Genomic DNA, 26,298 nt, shown 5'->3' on the forward strand with positions numbered 1-26,298 from the left:
TGTAAATATATAGTACATAACTAAAACTCATAGTTTCTGTCTAGTATAACTTGAGGGCAGTGGAGGCAATAGATCCTGCCTTAAGGGAAGGAACACTGACTTCTTGGGCTCCTTTCTAGTTCTTCTTTTCACAAGTCTATGATATTAGACCCGTTCTGGGAATTCAGAAAATAGGATGGAATAGCTAGAACAGGGTGCTGAGAACCAGGGAAAGCCAGACACAAATCCCACTGCCACTCCATGTGATCTTGGACAAGTCATTTAACCCTCTATTGCCTCAAGTATAAACTTAAATTATTATTTCTTCAAGGACTGGGCATTACCTATTATACCTGAATGTAACTCACTTTGAGCTATTACTAAAAGGGGTGAGCTAAATCCAAATTAGAGGACAATATTAATAACACCGGTTAAAATTCAGAACATCTTACGTGCATGGGCAAGACTCAGTGCCCAAAGTCGCAGGTATGATGCTGTGTTTGAGATACACCCCAGGCAATATTCAATACTGTGGATAACCTGATTCATGAAGGCATCTCCAAAATTAAACTAAAAAGAATAGAGAATGAAGAAGCATTAGGTGAGTGACTTCTTGTTCTTTTATCACTCTTACATACTTTCATTCTAAAGTGGGAGCTTAGGTGGTGGAATAGCCAAATAACCAATTTTGAATAGGCCTTTGCCCAAAGTGGGTGGGCATCTCTCTCTCTTCACCTCCCCCAGTCTGTGCAGCAGCCTCTCTTTCCCTCCCTTCCTCCCTCCCTTCCAGCATGTGCAGCATCTCTAGGTCATCATCAGCGGATCCTAAATGCTGCTGGCAGCTGACCCGGAAGCCTTCCCTCAGTGTAGGAACTGCTGCCAGCAGCCAGTGGCAGGGAGGGCCTGAGTCCAGACTAGGCGAGTCAGGCCCGCCTTATGGCTACACCCCTGGGTCTAGGTTCCTGAAAATTGAGGAAGCACAAGGCTGAAGGTTTGCCTAGGATACCTATACCCTTGCATTGATCTTAACCAACTTCTGTGTCTTGCCAGTGCACTCCCCCCCCCCCATTAACATATGCTTGAAGATGCACAAGTCCTCCACCCATGAAGAACAGTGTAGCAATATCGCTGTTTCAAAAGCAAGGAACTCCCAAGGGATCTTCCTATCCTCTACCTGATGGCAGGAACATGGGTGATGGGCTCCCACAGACTTTAGAGGGAATGGTGCCACCGCCAGTTCACAGCAACCCCTACAATTAATTCTGTGCTGCTACTGTTTCCTTGAATCCTAATGGCAGGGTCTTCTCACCTCTTTTGTCCTCTTCCTGTGTTCCTCACGTTCTGCATGGACTTCCTCCTCCAAGTCTTGGGATCCCAGCAGAGAAATCTCCTCTTCACTCTCTCTTCGAACTAAAGTGTAACCTTTCTATACAAAGCCAAAAATTATGTTAATTGTTGTGTTCTCAAACTTCAGCCTTCCTCCCAAAAAAGGACACAAATCTCTCCCTATTTTCAAGAGCACACTAAAATTTCACTTTTTTTCTGTCCCATCAGACCATTCCAGAAGCATAGGTTTGTTCCCTACCAGCAGATGGCAACAGAGAACAACTAGATAGATGCCAATACACTGCATGGGGGTCCCATGAATCCTACAGTTCTCCATTTTTCTCTATGTCTAGTAGATGGGGTAGCAGGAATTCTAGACAGCTGGGAGAAGAAAAGGAAGAGTGAGGATCCTGGAGCTGTAATTGTCTGGACTATTCCTCTGTTGAACAAGGGTACTGGGGAGGGGGGGAAGCTTACAGACTGGCACTGGTTCTTACTCTTACTTCTCCCACCGCTGCATTCCCTTACAGTACAGTCTACCACAGAGGTTCTTAAACCTATTCTAGGGGACCCCACAGCCAGTCGGGTTTTTAGGATATCCCTAATGAATATGCAAAACGCAAGTGTTATCCAGGAACAGCGGGCAGATATTCTCACATGTGGGCAACGTCATCCACGGAGCCCCGGTACGGACAGCTTTAAAAGTGTATTGCCACTAAGTTTTTAGAAACTTCGCAACAGCCCGCACCGTGCATGCACGGTTGCCTTCCCACCCGACACAGGCTCATGGTTCCTCAGTTCCATATGCAAGCTAACAAGCCAACCAGGGGAGGTGGGTGGGGTGTGAGGATATCTGCCTGCTGTCTCTGGATAACAAATGTTACGGTAAGTAACTGTGCTTTATCCCAGGACAAGCAAGCAGCATATTTTCACATGTGGGACACCCTAGCTTACTGCAATGGTAGGGAGGGAGAGTTGGCCATTAAGAAAATAAATTTTTCAAAACTGCTTGGCCTAAGTAACCATCCCATCTGGAATAAGTAGCAGCTTTACAGATTTCATCAATGGGAGTGGAACGTAAGAAAACAACTGAAGCTGCCATAGCTCGAACTTTGTGTGCTGTTACACAACCCTCGAGTTGCAGCCCAGCCTGAATATAACAAAAGGTAATATAGGCCACCAATCATGTGGAGATAGTTTTCTTGGATACAGGCCAGCCCAACCTGTCAGGATCAAAGGAGATGAACAGTTGAGGAGATGTTCTATATGGCTTGGTCTGCTGTAAGTAATAAGCCAAAGCTCATTTATAGTGCAAAGTATGAAGAGCCGTTTCTCTAGGGTGAGAAAGAGGGTTGGGAAAAACCACTGGAAGCACAATGGATTGATTCAAGTGTAATTCTGTAACTACTTTTGGAAGAAATTTTGGATGGGTGCGAAGCACTACTTTATCATGGTGGAACACTGTAAAAGGTGGGTCTGCCACCAGCACTTGAAGCTCGCTCATTTGATGAGCAGAAGTAATGGAGATGAGAAATACTACTTTCAAAGTGAGATATTTAAGATGAGCCAAAGACATTGGTTGAAATGGAGGCTTCATCAGTCTAGAGAGAACATCATTAAGGTCCCAAAACACTGGAGGCGGTTTGATATTGAAAAGTTCTTTCATAAATCTGGAAACAAGGAGATGAGCAGTCAAAGGTTTACCATTGACTGGCCCATGAAAAGCATTGATAGCACTAAGATGAACTCTAACTGAAGGCAACTAATTGGTATGGATATTGTAATGAATCACCTAGATCATTATAGTATTATTTCTAATTATTTAGTTATCTAATTTTGTCTCTTAATTGTAATCTTTTTAATTTTTTTAAACCACATAGAACTTTACGGCCCTGCGGTATATAAATTGATTATTATTATTATTTTAAGACCTGAGTTGGATAAATGTAGAAGACAATCCAATACTGAAGATACAGAGGAGGATGAAGCATCATGATGATGAAGAATACACCCCTTAGAAAACAGTGTCCACTTCTGTTGTTAGCACTGCTGTATAGATGATTTCCGGATGCATCCAAAATGACACAGACAGGATCAGAAAGATCAGTATCAGCTGAAGTCATCCCGAGAGGTACCAAGCTGTCAGGTGCAAGGACTGTAGATTGGGATGTAAAAGAGATCCTTTACTCTGTGTTAGAGAATGACACAATGGTTGTTACCCGCAACTAGCCGCGAGTAGCCGCGGGTAACCCGCCAAAATGGGAAGAGAAAATTAGTGGTCGCTGCGGGGACGGGGACAAGGCCATTCACCGCCCCGTGGAGCGGTGAATGGTCTCGTCTCCACAGTGAAGCCAGCACAGATCGCGTGGTCCAGCATCCCCACCTGATCGCCGCATCCCACGTCCTGCCATCTCCCTCCCTCCACCTCACCTTAGGTGCTTGCCGAATACGAGTTTAATTCTTCTCCCAGCCAGCACGCTTTCAATAAGTCACGTGTGCGCAGCTGCTTTAATTGTTCAATCTCCTCTGATGCAACCGGAAACAGGAAGTTGGGTCAGAGGAGAAGATTCAACAGCTCAAGCAGCCGTGCACGTGGCTTATCGAAAGCGTGTGGCTGGGAGAAGAATTAAAGTCAGACTCGGCAGGCACCTAAGGTGAGGTGGAGGGAGGGAGATGGCAGGACGCGGCGATCGGGCGGGAGGGTGCTTCTGAACCATGAGATCCGTGATTGTGCATGTTTCCTCACATTAGGAAGGAGGGAGTGGACAGTAGTCATGGGGACGGGGCGGGCACAGTGATCGCGGGGATGGGGTGGGGACAGTGGTTGCGGTGACGGGGCAGGGACAGTGGTCGCGGGGATGGGGCGGTAACAGGGATGGTGGTCGCAGGGACGGAGCGGTGACAGGGATGGTGGTCGCAGGGACGGGGCAGTGATGGAGACACATTTTTTCCCCGTGTCATTCTCTACTCTGTGTGAGAAGAGATGGAAAGATCTGCAGGAGTATTGGTTCTTTGACTTTAAGTTGAGCCACCGAGGGGCTATTAGGATCATGATGGCTAATTCTCTCTTGAGCTTGACTAGCGTCTTGAGAATGAGAAGAATTGGTGGAAACGCATACAGAAATTTGTGTGTCCACTCCAGGAGAAAAGCATCCACCTTTAGACATTGTGGAGAGTACTGTCTGGAACAGAACAGAGGCAGCTTGTATTGTTGATGTGTTTTGGGCATTGTATCAAAGAGTCATGTTACAACTGTTTTTGCTGTACTTGTTTTTTTCTGCTTTTTCACTAAAATAAAAATAAAACATTTAAAAAAGAATAGAATAGAGGCAGCTTGTGATTTTGAGGGGACACAAACAGGTCTATCTGAGGAGTCCCCCAAAAAGAGAATAGACGTAAGGCCGAGGAGTTGAGTGTCCACTCGTGTGGTCGGAGAAATCTGCTGAGTTTGTCGGCAAGAGAATTCTTCTCTCCTTGAATATAGACTACTTTGAGGAATATGTTGTGAGCAATAGCCCAGTTCCAAATCTTCTCAGCCTCTTAAGAATGAGAACCTGTTCCTCCTTGTTATTGAAATACATGGTCACTTGGTTGTTCATGCATATTAGCAGGACTTGATTAGATAAGAGGTGCTGAAAACTTTTATGAGCATTGCAAATGGCCCTGAGTTCCAAGAGATTGATGTGGCATTGCTGCACTTGAGCAGACCAGTGACCCTGTGTGCGAAGCCCATTCAGATGAGTTCACCAAGCATATTTGGATGAGTCTGTTGTCAGAACTTTCTGATGTGGAGGGGTTTGAAACAACAGCCCTTTGGAAAGATTTGAAGAATTCATCCACTACTGTAGAGACTGACGAAGTGAAGATGTAACTGTAATCTCTTATGAGAGTGGATCGAAGGCTTGAGACCATTGAGATGCCAGTGACCACCGAGGTGTCCTGAGATGGAGTCTCGCAAAGGGGATTACATGGACTGTGGATGCCATGTGACACAATAGAACTATCATGCATTTGGCTGAGATGAACAGAAGATGATAAGTCCAGTTGCAAAGTTGAATTAAATTGTTTTGTCTTGAGGGTCACGTGACGCTATGAGCCGCTGAGGACGTGCTCCGCATCGGCTCCGGGCCCCGATCCTCTCTCCTGAGCGCCAACTTTTTCAATTTTAATCCTGGCCGGCTCTGTTAGCTCAGCGCAGCGACGGGCACGTATGGACAAATACCTGACCCGATCGCAAGAAGCGGCACGATCCACAGAGGCGCGGGCTAGCATGCCGAAACAAAACTCGGGCACACACAAAATGGCGGCCGCCTCGAGCACGGCGGTATCCGAGTTCACGGACGCGGCGCTGGCGGACATAAAATCGGCGGTGGCTCAAGTGTTGGGCCCGCAACTGGAGGTGCTAACCAATACTATGGCTCGCCTTGAACAGCTGCTCACGGACACAGCGGCGCGCACGACAGAATTGGAGCAGAGGGTCTCCACAACAGAGGACACTGTGAATTCTCACGAGCTGGATATAGCTGCATTACAGGAAACTGTGCACAGGCAAGCCGAAAAGATTGACGATCTGGAAAATAGGTCGCGTCGCAGCAACCTTCGCTTTATGGGTGTTCCGGAATCAATCCCTGATGCTCGATTACCGGCAGAATTGGAGCATTGGCTTGAAACAGAATTTCCGGATGCCATGAGCTCCAGCTCCCTCTGCTTAGAACGGGCCCATAGAATGGGAGCGAGACCCGCGCATGATGCCAGGCCACGAGTGGTGATAGCAAAATTTCTGAACTATCAACATAAGGCAGCCATTCTACGCCAGTACCGGGCAAGAATGGATTCTCCAACACTCCATGGGTCAACTATCAGAATCAGCCAGGATTACTCGATGGCCCTCACAGACAAGAGAAAAGAATTTTATCCTCTCTGCAAGCGTTTGGTGGCACTCAAGCAGCGATTTCTGTTTGTCTACCCAACTCTGTTGAAAATACACCATGAGGGTGCTTGGCACCTATTCTCACAAGCGTCTGAGGCAGCTGAATTCATCAACACTCGCCTTAAGTCTTTGGGGGACCCTCCTTGAGTATCCCTGGGTCAATCAATCTTCACTTCTGGCTGGGATGGACATTTCACTGTTTATGGTTCAAAGCTCAAAGAACACTTCAGATTAATGTTCATTGAGGGGATTGGGGCCCCGTTTGGTGTCCTACGGGCCTCTGGCATATTCCGGACGGGATATGTTTAGTAAGGTATCTGGGATTGTTCAGGTAGGGATTGGGGATAGGGGGGGGGGGAATGGGAACAGCCTATGGAGCTACAAATTGTTATAGCAAAGTTTTTCATTTGGGTTTGTTTTGCTAATTTCATGCTGTATTATTGTTTGTTTTTTCTGCGTACTGCCTGGCATTGTGTTATCCACGCTCGGGTAAGGCTGGGAGCCTGGGCGTGGTTTTGGAATGTATATTTCTATGTAAATGGTTTTTTGAGGGATCCTGGGTGACAGCGCACTTCGAATAGTCTCCTGGAATGTTTCCGGAATATCATCACCAGTGAAAAGATCAAAAATTTTACAGCAATTGAAACATCACCGTGCAGATTTGGCCTGTTTGCAGGAGACTAAATTGACTGCCGCTGAATCAGAGAAATTGAGGAGAGGCTGGGTGGGCTCAGTCTACTACGCCTCCTCTTCGGGTAAACGTGCTGGAGTGTGTTTACTGATCCGTAAGGGTTTGAAGTGCGCTGTCACCTCCTGCCATGCAGATACACAGGGTAGGACTCTACTACTACACATTTCACTACAGGGAACAGAATTTAGACTGTTGATCACGTATGGGCCCAATGTCTATTCGCAATCCTATCTTACCTCATTAATTTCTCTGGGACTCCAAGATACTTCCATTCCCTTATTGGTAGTGGGGGATTTTAATCAAGTAATGGATGCTACGGTAGACCGTTCGGGTCACTCCACTTCTACCTCGACAGCTAATACTAAGGGGTTACCCTTCCTTTGCAAGTCCCTGGGCCTAGTAGATTCCTGGCGCTTGCTGCACCCATTTGAGCGGGACTATACACACCAATCTAGGGCACATGGGACTTTTTCCCGTTTAGACTATATCTTCATATCTGAATCTCTCTTCTCTCGGGTAACTGAGGCCACCATTGGGCCGTTGGCGATATCTGATCATTGTCCTGTTTGGCTAGATGTGTCCTGGGGATTGCCTCCTTCGGGTAGCCGTCGTTGGCGATTTCCTTCCTACTTAAAGGATGATCCCTCTTTTCTGACATGCTTGGGTTCTTGTTGGGAGGAGTTCCTGATAACTAATGGACAACATCAATCCACTCCAGATCTCTTTTGGGACAAAGCCGTGCTCAGAGGAGCTATAATTTCCTTTGTCGCTGCTCGTCGCAAACGTATTTCCCACGGCATTATTAGATTGGAAAATCAATATACTCGCCTGAAAGCACGTTATATTCTTCATCCCACTCGGCTACTGGGTGAGGAGATGCACTCAGCACAAGTAGCGTTAAATGCTTTATTGCATGATCGGGCAAAGCGCTCCCTCTTTTATAGGAAGTATAAGTTCCATCGTTTCGGAAACAGAACAGGTAAATTATTAGCCACATTGACCAAAAATTGGCAGGACGACCGTTATATTCCTCGAATTAAATTGGGCCCCAATACTTACTGTACTAAACCGGCAGACATTGCAGAGACATTTTACCAACATTTCTCTAACTTTTACAAAAGTCCTGGTGCTTATGTAGGCCCTGATGTTTGTGATTTTTTGGAAGATGCGGGCATGCCAAAGTTCACGGACCTGCAGAGATCGGTATTAAATAGACCTATTCAGGGAACGGAGATCCAGACAGCGATTAAAAATTTACGATCTGGTACAGCTCCGGGCCCTGACGGGTTTTCTACTGAATTTTACAAAGCCATGTCACTGCAGGTGTGCGAACCTCTTCTCCGCTATTATGTGGCGGCATTGGAGAAAGGGACTTTTCCATCTCATATTAATACCGCCACCATTACACTACTCCATAAACCGGGCAAATCAAAAGAAGAGGTCGACTCTTTTCGTCCCATATCCCTTCTTAATGTTGACATAAAAATTCTAGCTCGCTTACTGGCTAACCGATTGGCTCCCATCCTGCCACGTGTAATTTCGCATGCGCAGGCGGGATTTGTCCGGGGTCGGCATTCTGTGGTAAATGTCCGGAGAGTATTATTGGCAATGTCTAGAGCGCAAGCGACATCTACACCAGGAATTCTGGTCAGTTTAGATGCGGCAAAGGCATTTGACCAAGTTAACTGGAATTATCTCTTTGGGGTGTTGTCCTATATGGGGGTGGAAGGCTGGTTTTGGTCAGCTTTGAGGGTGTTATACACGGATTCAACTGCTTCCCTATTAGTGAATGGTATCCTGACACGGACTTTTACTGTAGGCCGGGGAACTCGTCAGGGTTGCCCTTTGTCCCCTCTACTTTTCTTGATTTATTTAGAACCACTATTACGTACAATACAGAGGGATGATATTATGGTGGGATTGTCGGAAGGGAACTCCCAACTAAGAGTGCTGGCGTTTGCGGACGATATTTTGCTAACACTGGCTCAACCGCACCGTTCCTTGACACGCGCATTAGAGATATTGGATGAATTCCATTTATATTCTGGACTGACATTGAATAAGCAGAAATCTATGGTACTCCCGTTACAACCTATAATTAGGGACACTTGGCCGGAACCTTTTCCACTCGTATGGGCAACTTCATCCATTAGGTATCTGGGGGTCCTCATTCCCGAGAATTTAGCCACTATTTATTCCATGAATGTGTTGCCTTTACTTTCTCGAACTGAACGGCGTCTGCAGGCATGGCGAGCGTATCCATTGACATTAATGGGTAGGATTGCTTTATATAATATGATGGTGATCCCACAATGGCTTTATATTCTACAAACATTACCTCTACTAATATCGCACGCCCACCTCAGACAACATCATAGATCAGTATCACGATTTCTTTGGGGGGGTAGGAGGTCACGGATCCCTTTACATACCTTATCATTACCAACCGCCCAAGGGGGTCTGGGTCTCTTGCATATAGGTAGATTTAATGAGGCATGTCAACTCCGACATTTAAATGACTGGTTTTGTAGTACGTCACATTTTACAGCTACCGAGGTGGAATGTTCAGCGTTTACTCCCTACCACTTTAGTTACTTATTGCATGTTGGTTGCTTACCTACAAGGGAGGTGACTTACGGGGACTTGTTTTTGTTCCCATTGAGAAAACTTTGGAGGTCTCTCTGCCGGCGACTGGCTGTTCGTTATGATGTGACCCCGTGTCTTCCGGTCGCCGGCAATGGAGCCTTTGCCCCAGGTATGCCCTTGACTGCTAGCATTTGGTGGAAGGGGAGGGGAATGTATTATTTGTGGAATGTGTTGCAATCCAATGGGTCTCTCCAATCTTTTCAATCTTTATGTGATTCTTCTATGCTGGAGCCTGGTGATTGGTTCTCTTATAACCAACTACATCATTATGTCAGCACATTGCCCAAATCAGACTTGAAAAAGGAAGTTCAAGAAAAACTGTCCGAAGCCCTTTGTTTGACGGCACAAGAACCTATACCATTACGTTTTCATCACCACTTTTTACAAGACCTAGCCGGTGACCTGGATTATGCTTCTTTGGCTAGTCAATGGACTCAGGACTTACATATTACTGTTACACAAGAGGTACTTAAACAAAGTTTTTCATTGGGAATGAGACTGTTGGTATCTCCTGCTGAAAAAGAACGCTACTACAAGTTCCTGGCCCGGGCATACTTTGCCCCAGTTCGGGCTTATCGGGCGCAGGTGAGTGCTACCGACTGCTGTCCGAGATGCGCGACCCCGAGGGCCTCCCTAGGTCATATGTTTTGGCTATGTCCGGGAATTCAGGCATATTGGAAGAGACTTTGTCTACATGTTCAATCCATTTGGAACTGTACTTGGTCGCCCACAAACACTTTTCTTTTCACGTTGAAACTTACTCTAATGCCCAAACGTCCAGGAGCGGCAGCATTTGTTCAAAAGACAATATTCATGGGCATTAAAACTATTCTTCAGTGCTGGTTGTCATCGCACACCCCAACATTAGCACATTGGCGTGCCCAGATGATCCAACTGGCGGGTTATGAACGACTGGCCATTACTGATATTAACTCTAAATTAGGAGCATCATACTTACGTTGTTGGCTGCCTTTTTGCGATACTCTGACACCAGTAGTACGCAGTAGACTGCTTAATTGATGTGTTACTCTGGCTGTTCCCATGGGTGGGAGTGGGTGGGTGGGTGGGTGGGAGGATGGCTCATTGGGGGGTTGACTTACTGGTACTGGAAGTCTCGTTTGACTGTGTTGCTGGATTATTTGTTCTGATATTGTTATTTCATAAAATAAAAAAGATTTAACTATAAATTGTTTTGTCTTTGCTGAGGTAGGAATGCCCTCAGTTGAATGGTGTCGAGCAGGGCCCCTATGAATTGTAGCGTTTGAGAGGGTTGAAATTGAGATTTTGGAAAGTCGACTTCGAACCCCAACTGCTGAAGAAACAGGATTGTTGACTGTGTTGCTGAAAGCACTTCTTGAGAGGATTCTTTTATTAGCCAATCTTTGAGATAAGGAAAGACTTGGAATCTTTGAGCCCTTAAAGCTGCTGCCACTACTACCAGGCACTTGGTGAATACTCTGGGCGAGGATGCCAGGCCGAAGGACAGAACCTTGTACTGAAAGTGTTGATGGGCCACTTAAAATCTCAGATGAATCAGTACGTGAGTATAAGCTTCTTTTAGATCTAGAGAGCATAGCCAATCGTTTTGATCTAAGAGGGAATATAGAGTCGCCAAGGACAACATGCAAAACTTTTCTTTTACCAAGTATTTGTTCAGGTCTCTGAGGTCTAAAATTGGACGTAAATCTCCCATCTTCTTTGGGATGAGAAAGTATCAGGAGTAGAAGCCCCGATTCTTTTGAGCAGGAGGTACCATCTCTATGGCATTTAGATGGAGTAGAAATTCTATTTCCTGAAGAAGAAGGGATGTCTGCTGAGGGTCTAAAGAAAACTCTCTTGGAGGATGATTCAGAGGTGTGGTGGTGAAATGAAGAGAATAACCCTCTTGAATGACTATGAGAACTCACAGGTCGGTTGTTGTCAGCATCCAGCATGGATGATACAAATGGAGCCAACCTCTGAGGAAGAGGCTGAGAGCGAGGAACAGCGGCTATGCTCCCCATGAGCACATCAAAAAGACTGAGCAGGTTTTTGAGGAGCTGCTGGTTGAGATTTCTGAGGCTGCTGTTGCTTCTGCTTCTTCTGTTGAGGTGGACGAGAGACAGAAGGCTTGGCAGAAAATCATCTCTGTTATGAAGAAGAAGGTTTAGGTTTTGTTCTGACTACGGAATTCCAATTCTTTTCATGTTGAGCTAATTTTTGTGTGGCCACCTCAATGGAATCACCAAAAAGTTCTTCTCCCAAACAGGGATTATTAGCTAATCTGTCTTGGAGGTTGATATCCATATCCGAGACCCGCAACCACACTAGGCGTCTCATAGCTATTGACATAGCAGATGATCTGGATGACAACTCGAAAGCATCATAAGCAGATCTTGCCAAATACTTTCTGGTTTGGGAGAGAGATCGAAAGATATTTGTTGTGCAGGAATATACTTGTCAAAGAAAGGTAATTTCTATACTAGATGTTTAAAATAACAGGACATATAAAAATTATAATTTAGGACTGTTGGCCAACATAGAATTTTGGTACAGTTGATGACCAAATTTGTCCATGGTTTGGCCCTCTCGCCCTGGTGGCGCTGATTGTTCTAGTACTGTTTTCAGCACTGAAATTTTGCAGAGCGATTTGGCTTCTGCAATCAGATTTCTGAAGATTTTCTGCACAGCCATCGAAGACTGGTTTATTATATCTTGGATCCCTGAGGAAGGCGTGTTTAGCCGAAATACGGCCCGTGTTGGGTCCTCTTTAGATATACTGTATGTGGATTAAGCTTCTACTGTTGTTATTGCTTTTATCAAGAAAACTTTGAATAAATTACAGCCAAGGTCCGAGAATACTGAGTTTCCACAGTCTTGTTTGTTTGACGCTGAGGCATAAACCTTGAAGCAAAATACTTTTTCAAAGTTGACTCCACAAATAGAGACTGATGCTAGAGTTGTGGTTTGTCAAACCTTGGAGAAGAAATGATATGATAAATAGAATCAAGCTTTCTTGGAACTACTGTGATAAGTCAATGGTGTTTCCCAATTCTTATGCAGAGCCTCCTTGAGAATAGCATGAAGTGGTAGTCTGAGGAGCTCTTTAGGAGATTCATCACAGTCCAAGGCTTCTAAATATTCAACCCTGAAGCCAGAGTCAACTTCCAGTTTTACAGGCAGGTCCTTACCCAGCTGCCTAATATATTTAGTAAAAGACAGTTTTTCTGTAGGAGATCTTGCTTTTGAAGGAGTTTTCTGAGAAGACGGATCCGATGGGGGTATCATAAGCCTCAGTTGCAGAAGCAGAGAGGGCACCCTCTGATTCAGAGTGTAAATCAGAATCACAGAGAAGCTTTGGAGAAGGAGAGCAATGAAGGGATCGATGCTTTCGACGCCTGTGGTACCACTCCAAGGAAGAAGAAGAGAAGCGATGGGAAGTTCTTTTACATTTTGTAGTATGAGATGAAGATTTTTTTAATGTCGAACGTCGAGTAGAAGAAGAAAGTTGATGTCTTTAATGCACCGATGGAGAACTGGACCAGCAATGAAATGATTGATGCTGGGGAAAAAAACGTTGAGTCGAGGATCGATAATGACTCAATGAAGATTCATGTTGACATTCCGAAGGATAGCTGACTGTGGTACCGTGGGGTCTCGAGGCAGTATGCTCAGACAGGGCCAGTACCAAGGGACTCGATGTAAGCACTGGTGCATGGAGTTTGAACATATCACCAAGCTCCCTCTGGAAGAACTCATTGAGTTTCTCCCGGAATAAAAGCACCGGTACGTTGGCTTATCTGTCAGTACCATCGATGTTGCAGCTTATCTTGGAAAGGGTGACCTCGATGAGGATGCACACCTTGAAGGAGAGACAAGCTACAATAATGTTGAACGCTGGCGTCGCTGCTTGGTCTGCATCAAAGAATTCAATGCTATGGTGACCTGCGACGCAGCTTGGGAAGCTTGCGGCTTCTTAGCTAGCTTACTTGATGGTACAAGATCTCCCGATAGCAATATGAGTCTTCAATGTCGATGGTTACAAGGTCCATTCGATGTCCATGACTGCACCAAACAACTTCTCCTGCTGAAGCCAATGAGCTTTGATAGAGCGCTTCTGTAGTGTAGAAAACCGGGCACAAGTTTCCACTCAATGTTCAGGGTCTGGACACTGTAGACACCAACTATGAGGGTTAGTGAAGAAAATAGGCCGCTGACACCTAAAGCACTATTTAAAACCCATTAGTGGTTTCCAGATGGACAGGAATACGGCTTTAGCAAAATTAAACTCACTCATGCAGGAGGAAAACAAACCCCCAAAGGACAAAGCCAACGAGAAAAGTTAAACTCTTTCAATTCAACTAGAAAAACGTTAGAAAAAAATATATAGGAAAACTGACGCAAAGCGGGAAGGCAAAACAAAATTGAACAGTGTTCAGTCAAAAAATGACACGAAGCGGGAAGGCGAAACAAAATTGAACAGCATTCAGTCAAAAAATGGCTTCTTCACTCCGCGGAAAATGAAGAACTAAGGAACCGAGAGCCTGCATCGGGCAGGAAGGCACTTGTGCATGTGTGGTGTGGGCAGTGGCAAAGTTCCTAAAAATTTAAAGTGGTGATACACTTTTAAAGCTGTCTGTACCGGGGTGACATGGATGATGTCACCCACAAGTGAGAATATGATGCCTGCTTGTCCTGGGATAAAATACCAAATAAATGAAGCATTCACCCCACAATGATAGTGCTTACCCATGTTAAATTTCAGTACGTACCCGGTTGCGAAATCCAATGTTTTGGCTGCCACGGTTCAGCCAATACAGATACAGTGGTTTTCCAAAAAACAGTACAGGCACAGAGACAAAAATGAGGAGCAGCAAAAACATCTGGAACACATGCTGTCAACAAGGCAAACAAAATGGGCAGGGTTTTACAATTCTACAGAAATACACGTAATGCAGAGGCTTTCTACTCAGTAAAACCATTAGGTACAAGGTGCCTTATTCACAACTTCACAATTTTCATATGCAATTTAATTTGACTATTTTGCTTTGCCTAGCATTATCATAAAAACTGACTGGTTCCTTGTAACAAATCCAATTACTAACCTGTCCTTTATAAAGAGGTTTTTCACTTTCATCATTGGGGGAGAGGAACATGTTAATGAAGTGGATTAGGATACTGGGAGCAGATCTGGAGTTTTCTACAGAAAAGGCTATCCATTTATAAAAAACCATGAAGACCAGGTATCCGAACATAGAAAGCATGAAGGTCAGCTCCGGAAGCAACACTAAGTAGATGCTGAATTTATTCTTGAAGTGTCTAAAAATAAAACAAAACCACAAATCTTAAGAAAACATGGTGGTAGCAGATAAGGTCCATCTAGTCTGGCTAATTCAGTGCCACAAATCGCAGTTGATCTCTGGCTTTCCCCCTCATTTCTTCAAAACTAAGGATGTTTTGCTAATCCCAAGCTTTCCTGAATTCTATCACTGTTGTTGTACCCACTACTTCCCCTGAAAGGCTATTCCATTTATCATTTATTCAAGTTCTGTTTTTGAGGGCCACAAACAGGCCAGGTCTTCAGGATATCCCAAATGAATATGGTTTTTACAAAAAATTGGAGCACACAATACATAAAAAAAGCCCCAGTTAGAAAGCCTACTGATCGGAACACTGTCCTCCATTATGCGAGCTTTCACCCCAAGAATTTGAAGGGCAGTGTTCCGATCGGTCAATTTCTACGAGTGAAGCGATTGTGTTCCAACTGTGTTCCGATTCTGAAAATATTTCACATCAGGCCAAAATCATGAAGCAGTGATTCTGCAAAGGTGTTATCCTACCAAAGTAATCAATAAAGCAATTTGAAGGAGATGCGCAGGGCAGGAGCAGGAGGAGCGTGGTTCTGCCCATACACCGCTTGACCACCAAGGATAATTAAAAAGTACGCGGGGGGGGGGAATTATTTGCATCAGCCGGGCCGGGACAGGAGACGGGAGGGATCTCTCCTGTCCCGGCCTACCACTAGACCACCAGAGGTGGAAGAGAAAGTGGGACAGGGTATAGAGCCTAGCAGGGAGAAGGGACAGGGTGCACTGCAGAGCCTAGCAGGGAGAGGGGACAGGGTGCAGTGCAGAGCCTGGCAAGGAGGGAGAGGACAGGGAGGAGTGCAGAACCTGACAAGTAGTGAGGGGGGCTGGCTGCATAGCCTGGTAGGGCAGGGTGCAGAGCCTTGCAGGGCAGAGAGGGAAGGGGGCTGAGTGCAGAGCCTGGCAGGGGAGGGCGTGAGGGAGAAGACACTGAGTGCAGGGCATAGCATTTGAATATTAAGCCCCTGTCTTATATTCGAGTCAATCATTTTTCCTCTTTTTTTGGGGGGGGAAATGGGGGTCTCAACTTATATTCAGATCAACTTATATTCAAGTATATATGGTATATCTTTCAATACCCTACATATGCCAATGATCGTCCTCTTTCAGTTCTGCATTAACCCCTATACTTACAAATGGTTGAAAAGCCCCAAAATAATTCCAAATGTCATGTGAATGACTCCAAGAGAAACCGACATTTTCATTTTGAAAGAATTTAAAAAGGTGAGACGATTGCTTGCAAAGTTCCAAATCTAGAAGTTGGAGGAAAAAAAAACCAGAAGGAAATCATCCAGTCATTTTAACTTGGTGCTTAGTGAAATGTGTGCCACAAAATATTGGCATAAATCCTTCTTACAGTCAAAAGCTGTTTTTGGAAAATCTTACTTTTTCAAGCTACTCAGCTATTATATTATATATTTTCTTGGCATAAGGGGAAGGGGGAAGGAGAGAAGGAAGTAAGCTTATCTTCCTCACATATAGTTGGTACCTGCCCAATTTATCATCTAGAAGGGGTGGATGATGGGAAGGGTCTGAGGCTGAGATACCCAGGGAGGGTGAAATTAGACTTATCTGCTAATTGTATTTTTCTTAGTCCCTTCCAGACTGGCACAGACAAATGGCTTAGGCACCTCTACCAGCAGGTGGAGACTGAAAATTATTGACTTTTTAAGTTAGCTACTAATAGGCTGTGCCATCCCCTTTAGTGCCAATCTTCGAATAGCCAAGCAAAAAAAAAAAAATAAATAATAATAATAATAATAAATCAGTAAAACCGTAACAGGATACCCAATTTTTAAAAATCCCTCTCAGCATTCCTGGTCCACCAGCTAACCAGATTCTGCTGCCCATGACAAGAATACCACCTCCCTGCTTGAATTCTATTTTTTTGTGTATGTATGTGTGTTATAACAAAAACAAAAAGGACGAATATGCCTGTGCTTCACAATGAAAACGCAATTCTTCGCGATAGCATAAAAAAAAGAGGATACTGCGTATAAGCAACGGCCGGATTCAGTGCCAGTCTGGAGGGACTAAGAGAAAGAAAATTAACAGGTAAGTCTAATTTCACCTTCTCTAGCTTCCCTCCAGACCAGCACAAAGGAATGGGAAGTACCAAGGCATTGACTTAAGGGTGGGACCTGGTGAGGCTCAACTGAAGCATTCATGCACCGAAAGTTGCCTCCTATTGCGCTTGCATATCCACCCAATAATGATGCACAAAGGAATGCAGGGAGAACCACAAAGCCACCTTACAATGTCCACTGGCGGCACCAAGGCACACTTCACCTATGAAATCACCTGTCCCCTGGTGGAATGAGCCTTAAGCAATGTGAGAACAGACTTACGGTTTAGCAAATAGACTGACGCTATAGCCTCCTTAATGCAGCAAGCAATAGTGTGGCTTTGGATGCTGCTTCTCCCTTCTTCCAACTGGTGAACAGAACAAAAAGACAGTTGGAACAATGAAACTCTTGCATTCTACTGAGATAAGAGCATGGAGCTCTACTAACATCAAGCTTTCCTTAGTTATTGCTGCTCAGGTGAGCCAGCCCAGCTACCCAAGACCTGAAGTGACACTGCCTGATTGACATGAAAAGAAGATATCACTTTGGGAAGAAAGGAAGGTACCATCCGGAGCACAACCCGCTTCCTTGAGAACAGTAAAAAGGGAGGTCTGCATGAAAAAGCTTGCAACTTTCAACACATGCCACACCGTTACCACAACCAAAAACACAGTCTTCAAGGTAAGTTCCTTGAGAGTACAGGAACTCAATGGCTCAAAGGGAGGCTGCACCAGACCTGACAAGACCGGGTTAAGATCCCAAGAAGGAATTAAGAACATAAGAAATGCCTACACCGGATCAGACCTGGGGTCCATCCAGTCCAGTGATCCGCACACGCGGCGGCTCAGCCAGGCGTACCCTGGCGAATACATTAGTCACTCGTATCCCTCAATGTGTCCTGCGAGAAGATGTGCGTCCAATTTTCCCTTAAATCCTAGAATGGTGGTTTCCTCCACCATCTCTTTCGGGAGAGAGTTCCAGGCGTTCACCACTCGCTGTGTGAAGCAGAACTTTCTGACATTGTCCTGGACGTGTCCCCTCTCAGCTTCAAGCCATGACCTCTGGCCGAGTCTGGGTCGCATTTGCCAATGTGAATAACGCTGATACTTGCTCACCATCCTTTCCTTAACGGACAAGCTGGAGGCTGGAGAAGTCAAACTGCTTGCATGAAATGGATAACATCTGGATGAACAGCAAGACATTGGTCCAAAATAGCACCTCAGAAAGCTACTACCTGAACTCTCAAGAAGGACCATAAGACACCCTTCTCTAGGTCTTCTTGGAGAAAGTCCAAAAAATTCAGTACAGATGCCCACAAGGGAGCCAGAGAGCGACCACTGCAGTAGTCATCAAACACACGCACATAGGCCAGACAAGTGGAAAGCTTCCAAGACACCAAGAGAGTCAAATTAATCCAAGTACCCCTTCTTCCTTAAGATGTGCTCTCTCAAGAGCCATGTTGTATGACAATACAGAGCCAGACCAAACATGTGAATAGGACCTTGAGAAAGAAGATCCAGAGATGGCACCAACCGAAGATGAAACAGATCCCTGAACCACGAGCAACACGGCCAATTGGACATTACGAGGACTATCAGGCCTGCACGACACTGATGAGAAAGCAGAATCCTACTGATGAGAGACCACAGAGGAGAGACATACAGAAGGCTAACAGTCGACCAAGGCTGTAAAAAAGCATCCAGCACCTCCACCAGACCATCCCTGTGTCAACTGAAAAAGTGAGGAACCTTGGCATTATGAGATGTAACCATCAGATCTAGAATCAGCTGACCCCATGCCTTGAACATAAGAATAGCCTTACTGGGTCAGACCAATGGTCCATCTAGACCAGTATCCCGTCTTCATGGAGACCAATCCAAGTCACAAGTACCTGGCAAAAACCCAAATAGTAGCAGCAGTCCATGCCACCGATCCAGGGCAAGCAGTGGCTTCCCCCATGTCTGTTCTCAACAGCAGACTATGGACTTTACCTCCAGGAATTTGTCCAAACCTTTTTTAAAACCAGCTATATTAACCACTCTTACTATACCCTCTGGCAATGCATTCCAGAGCTTAACTATTCTCTGAGTGAAAAACTATTTCCTCATATTGATTTTAAAAGTATTACTCTGTAACTCTGAGTGTCCCCTAGTATTTGTAAATCTTGATGCAGTTAAAAAAAAAAAAAATCTATCCACTTGTACCCATTCTACACCACTCAGGATTTTGTATCCTTCAATCATATCTCCCCTCAGCCATCTCTTCTCCAAGCTTTAGAGCCCTAACCTCTTTAGTCTTTTCGCATATGAGAGGAGTTCCATCCCCTTTATTATATTAGTTGCTCTTCTTTGAACCTTTTCTAGTGCCGCTATATCATTTTTGAGATAAGGAGACCAGAACTGAACACAATACTCAAGGTGAGGTCGCACCATTGAACGATACAGAGGCATTATAACATTCTTAGTTTTGTTTACCATCTCTTTTCTAATAATTCCTAGCATCTTGTTTGCTTTCTTGGCTGCTGCTGCACATTGGGTGGAAGGTTTCAGTGTACTGTCCATGATGACACCCAGATCGTTTTCTTGAGCGCTGACCCCCATGGTGGACCCTAGCATCTGGTAACTATGATTTGGACTATGAAGTCAAAGATGCTGACCCCCAAGGACCACTCTCCAGGGTCTATGAGCTATGTTCCCTCTAAGCTGAGCATCTGACCATTTGCTCATACATTCTAGGAGTGTCGCCCACAGATTTTACATGGACACTCACAAAAATACTTGCAAATCTGGAAAATTGTTGATTTTGAGAACTTCTTGTTCACATGAAAAAATTTTTTTTAGATCTTGTCCTTCACATGAGAAAAAATTTGCATGCACCGGGCTAATCCTAAAAAGGAGTATTGTCTATGAGGTGATGACTGAGATAATCTGCGCAAATGTTGTCTACTCCCACAATATGAGCTGTTGACAAATCTCTGAGATGAGCTTCTGCTCACCCCATCAACAGTGCTGTATCCTTCACCAACAGAAAACTTTTGGTGTCACCCTGCCGATTCACATATGCCACTTCTATCATATTGTCTGATAAAATTCAAACTGCCTTGCCATGCAACAGGTCACAAAAGGCCATCAGCACCAACCAAATGGCTCTCATTGTCAAACGACTGACGGACCAAGCAGACTCCTCTGATGAAGACCCAGACACTGCGCCCACCCCCCAGCCTGACAGGATAGTATCCATCATCACTACAGTCCACTGAGGCTGCTCAAGACTTCTGCCTTGGGAGAGATTTGCGGAACAAAGTCACCATCGAAGGCTGCACCAAGCTTAACCTCTCAGGGGCACCTGAGCTTCCAGAGAATGAGTTTGTGATGACCAACTGGCTAGGAGAGCATACTGCAATGATTTTATGTGGATACAGGCCAACTAAACCACTTTCAATGTTGCTGCCATAGACCCCAAGACCTGGAGGAAGTCTTGCACCATGAAGCATAGTGAATTCAAGAGGGAACAAATCTGAGCCTGAAGCCTTGCAATGTACGTCTGAGGGAGAAATACTCTCACCAAGTTGGTGTTGAAGCAAACATCAAGGTACTCCAGGCACTGAGAGGAACCTAAGTGACTCTTGGTGAAATTGACACCCAACCCAGCGACTGGAGCAGCTGAACGACTTGGTCTATAGCCACCAAATTCTCTTGATGGGACTTCGCTCAAACCAACTAATTGTCCAGATAGGAATATACCAAAATTCCTCCTGACTCAATACCACTGCAACCACCACCATGACCTAAGATAAAGTTTGAGATGCTGTAGCCAGGTCAAACTGAAGTGCACAAAACTGATAATGCTTTCCCAAAATCACAAAACGAAGGAATCATTGATGGTAAGAACGAATCAGAATGTGAAGATAAGCTTCTGTAAGATCGAGAGAGGTGAGAAACTCTCCCGGTTAAACTTCAGTCTCCATGTGAAAAGATATACCTGCAACACTTAGTTGACCCCCTTGAGATCCAAGATGGGCTGAAAAGAACCTTCCTTCTTTGGGACCACAAAGTAGATGAAACAATGACAGAGGCCTATCTCTGCGGTTGGTACAAGCACTACGACCTTGAGTTCGATCAATCTCTACAGGGTTTGGAGAACAGCCCTTGCCTTCCATGAGGCCTGACACGGGGACAAGAGAAAAGCATCCAATAGAGACTGAGCAAACTCCAGGACATAACCGTCACAAATGACTTCCAGCACCCATTGGTCTGAAGTTATTTGGATCCATCCCCAATAGAACTCCCTTAACTGACCCAAAAGAACTCTCTTAACCTTGCTCCGATGGGCACCACTGAATGGACTCAAACACCTTCATTGGGAAGGGTAAGGAGTGGCTGAGACAACACCAGAATCCTGCCCCTCCTCTGCGACCCCCCAAAAGGACTGAGTACATTAAAAATACCATACCATAGAATCCGTACCGACTCTACCAGGCCTATAATGCCAAAACTCACAAAAAATGGCCCCTAGCCGAACCACCCAACCTGCCTGGGCTTATCCTCTGGCAACCAAGGGAGCTTGAACTCACCCAAACTCTGCACCAGTTTGTCCAGGTCTTCACCAAATAACAAGAAGCCCTTGAACGGAAAACGACTGAGCTTAGAACTAGATGCTACGTCAGCTGACCAACCTTGAAGCCACAAGGACCTTCGGGCTACTACACCAAGTGCCATGCTCTTAGCTGAGGAATGTAACAAATCATACATGGCAACCAAGAGGAAGGAGGCTCCCATTTCAATCTTCAATGCAATACAACTTCTTGTATCCCACAATTTTTTTATATGGAATCAATGCAGCTTACAAGCTCCTGATCCACCCTTCATCAGCTTCTCTGTCCAGCACATGTTCAGACCATCGAAAACAGGTCAAGGATACTAGCCTGCCACAAACAGCAGCCTGAACTGCCAATGCGGCCATCTCAAAACTCTGTTTCATCAAAGAGTCCAATATACGATCCTGTGGATTTTTGAGAGCAAAACTCCTGTCCACTGGAACCATATTCTTTTTCGCCATTGCTGAAATCACCACATCAACAACAGGCAGTTGTAAGGGTTCCTTATCTTGATCAAGGATAGGATACAGGCATGTTATAGACCAAGCAATGTGAAAAGGAGCATCTGGAGCTTTCCACTGCACCTGAATTACATCCCTGATATCCTGATGCATAGGGAAGGTCTTGGAAGCGGTCCAAATGCCCTTGAGCAAAGGATCTATGATCTGCAGAACTTACTTAGGCTGTTCTTCAAAATGTAAAACTGCTGACATCTGGTCAATCCTAAAGTTCCTCCCGGTAAAAAATACACACTATTGAGAAGTCATCCCTTGGCGGGAGATCCTCTAACCACCCTTCTGGTACTCCATGTTCTCATAGAGAAAAAGGAACCTCATCTGGCCAATCTTTGTTCTCATCAGAGAGCAACAGCCTCTGGGGACTGCTTTGCTGATGGAGGGAGCACTAGAGAAGAGGAAGAAGAAGTAGGAACTGGTAGACCAGAAGCAGAGGCAACCTGTTCCTAAGGCCCTGCTGCACGACATATGCAAAAGCCCCTGTACATCTGCAAATTAGACTCTGGAGGAAAACCTATCACACCCGCAGGATCTAAAGGCCCAGTCTTCACCCCAGGCGCAACCTGAGATCCACTGAGAAGGAATACAGGCTCCAAATGAGGAATCCAATGGAGCAATGATGGCGATTCTCACTAAAACTGGAGTTGGTTGAAAGAACAAGTCTGAACACTGAACCCGCCCAGTTTCCAAAGAGAGCTGCTGCAGCCCTAGTTCTGACCCTGCTTCTGACGCGATTCCCAGCCAAAGACCAGTACTTACAAGAACCAGTCACATCCACAACCAAAGGGAGCATGCTGAGCATTTCTTCAGGCACTCGCCCCTCATGCTGCTGGCAAAGCAAAAGTGAAACCAGCAACCATGCTGTGAACTGAAGGGGGAAAAAGAAGCAGAGAGGCAGCCACAGGAAAGTTGATCTTTGCTTAAGCAATAGTACCGTGATCTGAGGCAGCTTTCAAAGTCACCTTTGCTTTTTTGTTTATTTTTAATAGAGTAGACTCTACTGTCTCTCAAGGCAGCTGTCTGACAGGCACAGAAAAAACCACCGAGAAACTACTAAATGAACAGGGAGTGGTGGAAAGGGGGGAGAGACTAATCACCTGAGTGTGGCATAGAGAATGACACGGGGAGCGATCCCCGCAGCGAACCGCTGCGTGGCTGCGGTTTGGCTGCGGGTTATGGTGACCTCATTAGCAAATCGCCGCAGACGCGGGGACAAATCCTTTCACCGCCCGCAAAAACGGTGAATAGATTTGTCCCCGCAGGCCAATGTCCCCCCTTCTAGGAACCGCTATTTACCTGTGTTTCACCGTGCTCCTCATTTGTCAGATCAACCCTTCCTGCCAATAGAACCCGCCCCCCCCCCGACGATCGCCCTCAGCCCTTCATGCCGACAGAACCAGCCCTCCCCAACGATCGCGGCAGGAGGGTACCCATCCCCTCCTGCCTACCCCAACAGCCCCCCCGACGATCGCAGCAGGAGGATATCCAACCCCTCCTGCCAGCTCCCCAACAGCCCCCCTATGATCACTGGTAGGAGGGTGCCCAACCCCTCCTGCCGGCACCCCCAACGGCCCCCTATATCGCCAATAGGAGGGTGCCCAACCCCTCCTGCCGGACCCTCCCCCAACAAACCCCGCCATCCCGAAACACCACCCTTAGTCTTACTTTCCAAGTTGGACCGGACAGCTCCTCGCTCGTCTGGCCAGCAGGCCTGCCTCCGTCCAAATGAGGCGGGCCCGCCCCTCCCCTCCCCTGCCTAACCCACAGGATCCTAGGGCCTGATTGGCCCAAGCACCTAAGGCCCCTCCTATAGCGGGAGTGGCTTTAGGTGCCTAGACCAATCAGGCCCTAGGATCCTGTGGGTTGGGCAGGGTAGGGGCGGGCCCGCCTCATTTGGACGGAGGCAAGCCTGCTGGCCATACGTGTGAGGAGCCGTCCGGTCCAACTTGGAAAGTAAGACTAAGGGGGTTCCGGGGTGGGAGGGTTCGTTGGGGGGGGGGTCCAGCAGGAGGGGTTGGGTACCCTCCTGCCGGCGATCTTAGGGGAGGCCATTGGGAGGACCGGCAGGAGGGGTTGGGTACCCTTCTGCTGCGATTGTCGGGAGGGCCGTTGGGGGGGGTCTACAGGAGGGGTTGGGTGCCCTCCTGCCGTGATCGCTAGGGGGAGGGGAGACTTGCAGCCGTAGCCGCGGTCACTATGCTAATCACGGCAGGGAGATCTTTGCCGCGATTAGGTACAGCGGCCGCGTCTACTTACCATGTAGGCTAACATTGTAAGCATTTAAAGTACATGTCGTGTTTGTTTTTGCATTGCTAGCCCCAGGGGTGGTGGAAGATTAGTGATTGAAAAACTGTATGAAAAATAACTATTTTAAATTTAGTGATCAAAATGTGTCAGTTTTGAGAATTTATATTAATTAATTTTTTCTCTGCGTGTTTTGTTTTTGTATAGTTATTAACTAATATTTAACTAAGTTTTAAAGTTTTAAAGAATGTTTCCTTTATACGTAAATAAAGAAAAGTATATAAAATCGTACCCGTTTGAGGCTTTTATGTATGCAGCGGTGACGGTGACGGGGCGGTGAATGGGGTTGCAGTGGCGGTGACGGGGCGGTGAATGGGGTTGCAGTGGCGGTGACGGGGCGGTGAATGGGGTGGCAGTGGCGGTGACGGGGCGGTGAAGGGAATGGCGGTGATGGGGCGGTGCAGAGGATGGTGAGATGGGGACGGGGCGGTGACGGGGACCAATTTTTTCACCGTGTCATTCTCTAGTGTGGCACCCCTGAGGCCAAAGGAGACTAAAAACCTCTGCCTCAAACCAACAGGAGAAGGAAAGAAACGCCAGGAGTTTATTTTCTTTTATCAAGCCAACCCCCCAAAAAAAAATTCAGGACCATAGGATAGGAGAAAGGGACATCTGATCCCCCAGGAAGGCCTAAGTCCAACTCCAGGAATGGCTCAGACTCTACCTGCTGGAGACTGAGAATAGATAAGATTCTAAAGGGGATGGCCCAGCCTATTAGCAGCTAAATTAGAAGTCAAGAATTCTCAGTCTCCACCTGCTGCATGCATAAACTCTGTGCCAATCTGGAGAGACGCTAGAGAATATTAATTTACTAGTTTCTGCCAGCACACACTTTTATTAAAAGAAGAGCAGGAAATATTTTAATATCACTTTGCAGCTAACAGCAGCAACATTGTAGTACATTACATTAGTACAGAAAATTACTGATTTTAAAAATCCTAAATTGCAGCTTGTTGCAGAAAATTTTGTTACTGTCATAATGTACTTCCTGATAAGGTTATGCTTTCAGCATAAGCATGTTCAAGTTCACGTTTATTTGATAAATCGCCTATATAAAAAAATATTCTAAGCGATGCACAGTTTAAAACAACTTATGGGAGAACAATCAATCTTAAAACAATTTTAACAAAGTTTAAAAACATTAGTTTAAAAGACAAACGAAATCAAAACAAATAAGGTTTTTCATAAATATAATTTAGGGACAAACAGGATACACAAAGGGGAAGGGGAAAAAGTTACAATTATCTTAGTCTAGTAAAAAACATAAAAGGGGTAAAAACACAAAAGGGGGGGGAGAAAAAAATAAATAAATAAAAAGTTGGTTTGAAAAAATGATCATAGCCTTGGAAGATTAGTTAGAAAACGCATCATTATATAGAAATGTTTTTAAAAGTTTTTTAAAAGTGATAAGATCTTTTTCTTTTCTAATAAAGAGAGGCAGAGCGTTCCAAGTTTGAGGAGCTAAAACAGAAAACATTTCATTTCTCCTTGTACCCACTATTTTTAAGGACGGGACTGATAATAGATCTTGGGATGACGATCGGAGAGCTCGAGAAGAATGATAATCATAAATGCTATCAATTGTTTGCACATAAATTTAGAAATTTTAAGCTGGATCCAGTTATGGGAAGGGATGAGGATTATGGAAGGATGATCTAAGAGGGGAAAAAAAATCATTCACTTCTATTTTTTTGGATACCAGTACTTACCGGATCTATGCCAAAAGGATAAACTCCATTCAGTACACCTGTAACGTTGGGATCCAAACTGAGGAAGTGATTTTGCTTTACAATCTCGTCGCTAAAGTGAGATAAAGAAAGCACCTATTTTCTTTATTACACACTTTTTCCCTCAAAATATTTGAGGTGAATTCACACTTAACATACTACATAAAATAAA

The 26,298-nt window shown here is 45.4% G+C and overlaps 1 protein-coding gene across 2 annotated transcripts in view; it reads right to left on the minus strand.

Moving 5' to 3' along the window:
- Nucleotides 1-26,298, minus strand: part of ATP6V0A2 (ATPase H+ transporting V0 subunit a2) — a 133,764-nt gene that overhangs the window by 17,334 nt on the left and 90,132 nt on the right. For both annotated transcript variants that reach the window (XM_033954063.1, XM_033954062.1), the window contains exons 13-18: nucleotides 26,109-26,199; nucleotides 16,052-16,170; nucleotides 14,657-14,870; nucleotides 14,324-14,446; nucleotides 1,289-1,405; nucleotides 432-549 (exon numbers count right to left, since the gene is read on the minus strand). In XM_033954063.1, the coding sequence (XP_033809954.1) occupies nucleotides 432-549; nucleotides 1,289-1,405; nucleotides 14,324-14,446; nucleotides 14,657-14,870; nucleotides 16,052-16,170; nucleotides 26,109-26,199 (782 nt within the window). The remainder of the gene's footprint in view (nucleotides 1-431; nucleotides 550-1,288; nucleotides 1,406-14,323; nucleotides 14,447-14,656; nucleotides 14,871-16,051; nucleotides 16,171-26,108; nucleotides 26,200-26,298) is intronic.

The sequence above is a fragment of the Geotrypetes seraphini genome, chromosome 8, assembly GCF_902459505.1.
Source record: "Geotrypetes seraphini chromosome 8, aGeoSer1.1, whole genome shotgun sequence".
Lineage (NCBI taxonomy): Eukaryota > Metazoa > Chordata > Amphibia > Gymnophiona > Dermophiidae > Geotrypetes > Geotrypetes seraphini.